Source organism: Sinocyclocheilus rhinocerous, unplaced genomic scaffold, assembly GCF_001515625.1.
Source record: "Sinocyclocheilus rhinocerous isolate Xijiao unplaced genomic scaffold, SAMN03320098_v1.1 scaffold2695, whole genome shotgun sequence".
Lineage (NCBI taxonomy): Eukaryota > Metazoa > Chordata > Actinopteri > Cypriniformes > Cyprinidae > Sinocyclocheilus > Sinocyclocheilus rhinocerous.
In genome coordinates this window covers 406,769-409,139 of record NW_015637529.1, presented here as the reverse complement: position 1 = coordinate 409,139, position 2,371 = coordinate 406,769, and the positions used below count along the sequence as shown (strand labels likewise).

Below are 2,371 nucleotides of genomic sequence, written 5' to 3'. Positions count from 1 at the left end.
TTTAAGAATGAAATCATTTACCTGTTGAGAGTGTGTTGACAGTCTGTGTAGTTGGATCACTGAACTCCAGAAAATCAGTAATGAGGTGCTTTGTCAGTTACAGATTTGAAAAACAAAAGGGCGGGAATAAAGAACCCTAAACCCTAACACAAAGAACCATTTCAGCATGAAAGGGTTCTTCAGAATGCTATGGTTCTAAATAAAACCATTACTGCATGTAAAGAACATTTAAAGAACCATCTTTTTTTAGAGTGCATCTATCTCAGTGGGAGTTGTTAATCTATAAACTAACCATTTTTTAACACCTGCACAAAGAAGACAAGTTACATTTGCATATTTTGGCTAAACTGCCAATCTCTTTGTAGACTTTACTACTATACTGGGACATATTTCCATGTGAAACAGCTTAGGGAGCAAGACAAAAAACATAGGGACAAGACATTTTATCCATCGGTTGTTGATTGGTTTGTGAAGAGTCAGCACTGCATATTGGAATGGAGGAAGATCTGAATGTGACTGGCATAACTGCAACATGGATGTGCATACGTCATAGATATCAAGTGAGTCATATCACAGGGAGAACAAGTTACGACATTTTGATTAAAGATTGCAAGGTTAAAAATGAAATGCATGGCTGAATCATTCACAATAAGACCAGTAGCATGCATTAAGAAAATAAATAAGGTCAGTTTTAATTTCATGCCGACTTACTGTTATTGTGTATTGCCAAGTGCAAAGGTTGTAGGCTTAGTTGCTTGAAGGTTTTATGTTTCAGAGAGAGACAGATGCAATGTTAGGGTGTTCCACCAAGTTGCTGAGGTGTCGGCCAGTGTTTGCTAGTTGAATTTTCCAGATGTTATCCATTTTTGTTTCAGTGTTTTACAGATATTTTACTATGGAGCATCATGTGTACTGTTATGTACTAGCAGAACATGTTCAATGATCTTTCATCTATCTCTATTAACAGAGACAATACTCTCTATTATGAAGGCAACAAGCTTCCTGTCCCAAAACGGTCCTCTGACTTTAATGGCTTGTACATCTGTAATGCTTCAAACCAGTATGGAAGTTCATTAGGTTCTCTGTATGTGAATGTTCATACTGGTGAGTCTATTTTGTTTTTATAATTTAAGGTACATGTTGTTTGAAGTTCTTATGCTATGAAAAAAGTTGTGTGCTTCTCAGAACTGAATTGAGAATGCTGAATTTCAGTTTATGAAATTACATTTATGCATTTGGCAGTAAGATATAAGTATGAATGCAACACTTAGATAAAACTATTTTTAAAAATTAAAAGTCTACAATAAGTGCATATTGTTTGTGTAAAACTGTGAAACTGTGATTGTTTTAACCGAATTTCATGTATCATCATAATTTCAATCCTGTGTGTGATAATCCAGGATAAATCTAAAATGTGACAACCCATGTCTGTATAAACAGCTATAGCATTTGTCTGCCTTTTCAGAATAACAGTAACATTGCAGATGTGTGAACTTGACATTTTTTACTTGTCTCCATCCTTCCTTCCAGAATCCAGCACCGTCTGTTGGGGTCTGTTTGGTTTTGTCAGCTGCTTAGCTGTTCTTGCTGCTGTTGCTGGTGTGATTTTCAAATTCAAGCAGTGAGTTTGAACACTTCTTTTACTTCAATGTGACAGGAGAGTTTGGAGCTTTTGTAATTATGATATATTTGATTTTAAATGTGCAGTTATGAGGAGTGGTATTTTAAAGGGGTCATCGGATGCTCATTTTCCACAAGTTGATATGATTCTTTAGGGTCTTAATGAAAAGTCTATAACATGCTTTGGTTAAAATTTCTCAATAGTAGTGTAAATAAACACCCTTTTTACCCAGTCAAAATCTGCTCTGTTTTCAGCACGCCGTTCTAGTCCATGTTGCTTTAAATGCTAATGAGCTCTGCCCCCCCCGCCCCTCTCTTCCTTGGGGTGATGAGCCATACTGTTTACTTTAGCCGCATTTATATACTCACTTCTACTGTAGATGAAGCTGGATCACGAATGATTCGTGCGAACATAGACACATTTAGGTCGATCGGGATCTGCCTATTCCCTTCAAAACGTTAATCCTCTGCGTCTTCAGCGGCTCAGATGTCGGGAGTAAATGACGACTGCTATGTTCATTATTACATCCAACAACAGAACACCTCAATCGCTTAATCGGAGACATTCTTGTCTTCCCCTGCACCGGAGTTGACACAATGGAGGACTGATGACAGCTCACTCAGGGCGGGTCTAATGTAAGACGGACTTGTCAATCAACTATTCTGGGAGGGGCCTGTGCAGAACTACGTCATTCTGACAGGAATCTCAGAACAGCCTGATTTGAGAAAGGGGATTTTAAAATAGGGATTT

At 37.7% G+C, this 2,371-nt stretch overlaps 1 protein-coding gene across 1 annotated transcript in view; it reads left to right on the top strand.

The window, feature by feature from the left end:
* Window positions 1–2,371, top strand: part of LOC107748905 (nectin-2-like) — a 9,747-nt gene that overhangs the window by 4,643 nt on the left and 2,733 nt on the right. The window contains exons 3-4 of the mRNA XM_016563911.1: window positions 968–1,104; window positions 1,531–1,621. Of these exons, the coding sequence (XP_016419397.1) occupies window positions 968–1,104; window positions 1,531–1,621 (228 nt within the window). The remainder of the gene's footprint in view (window positions 1–967; window positions 1,105–1,530; window positions 1,622–2,371) is intronic.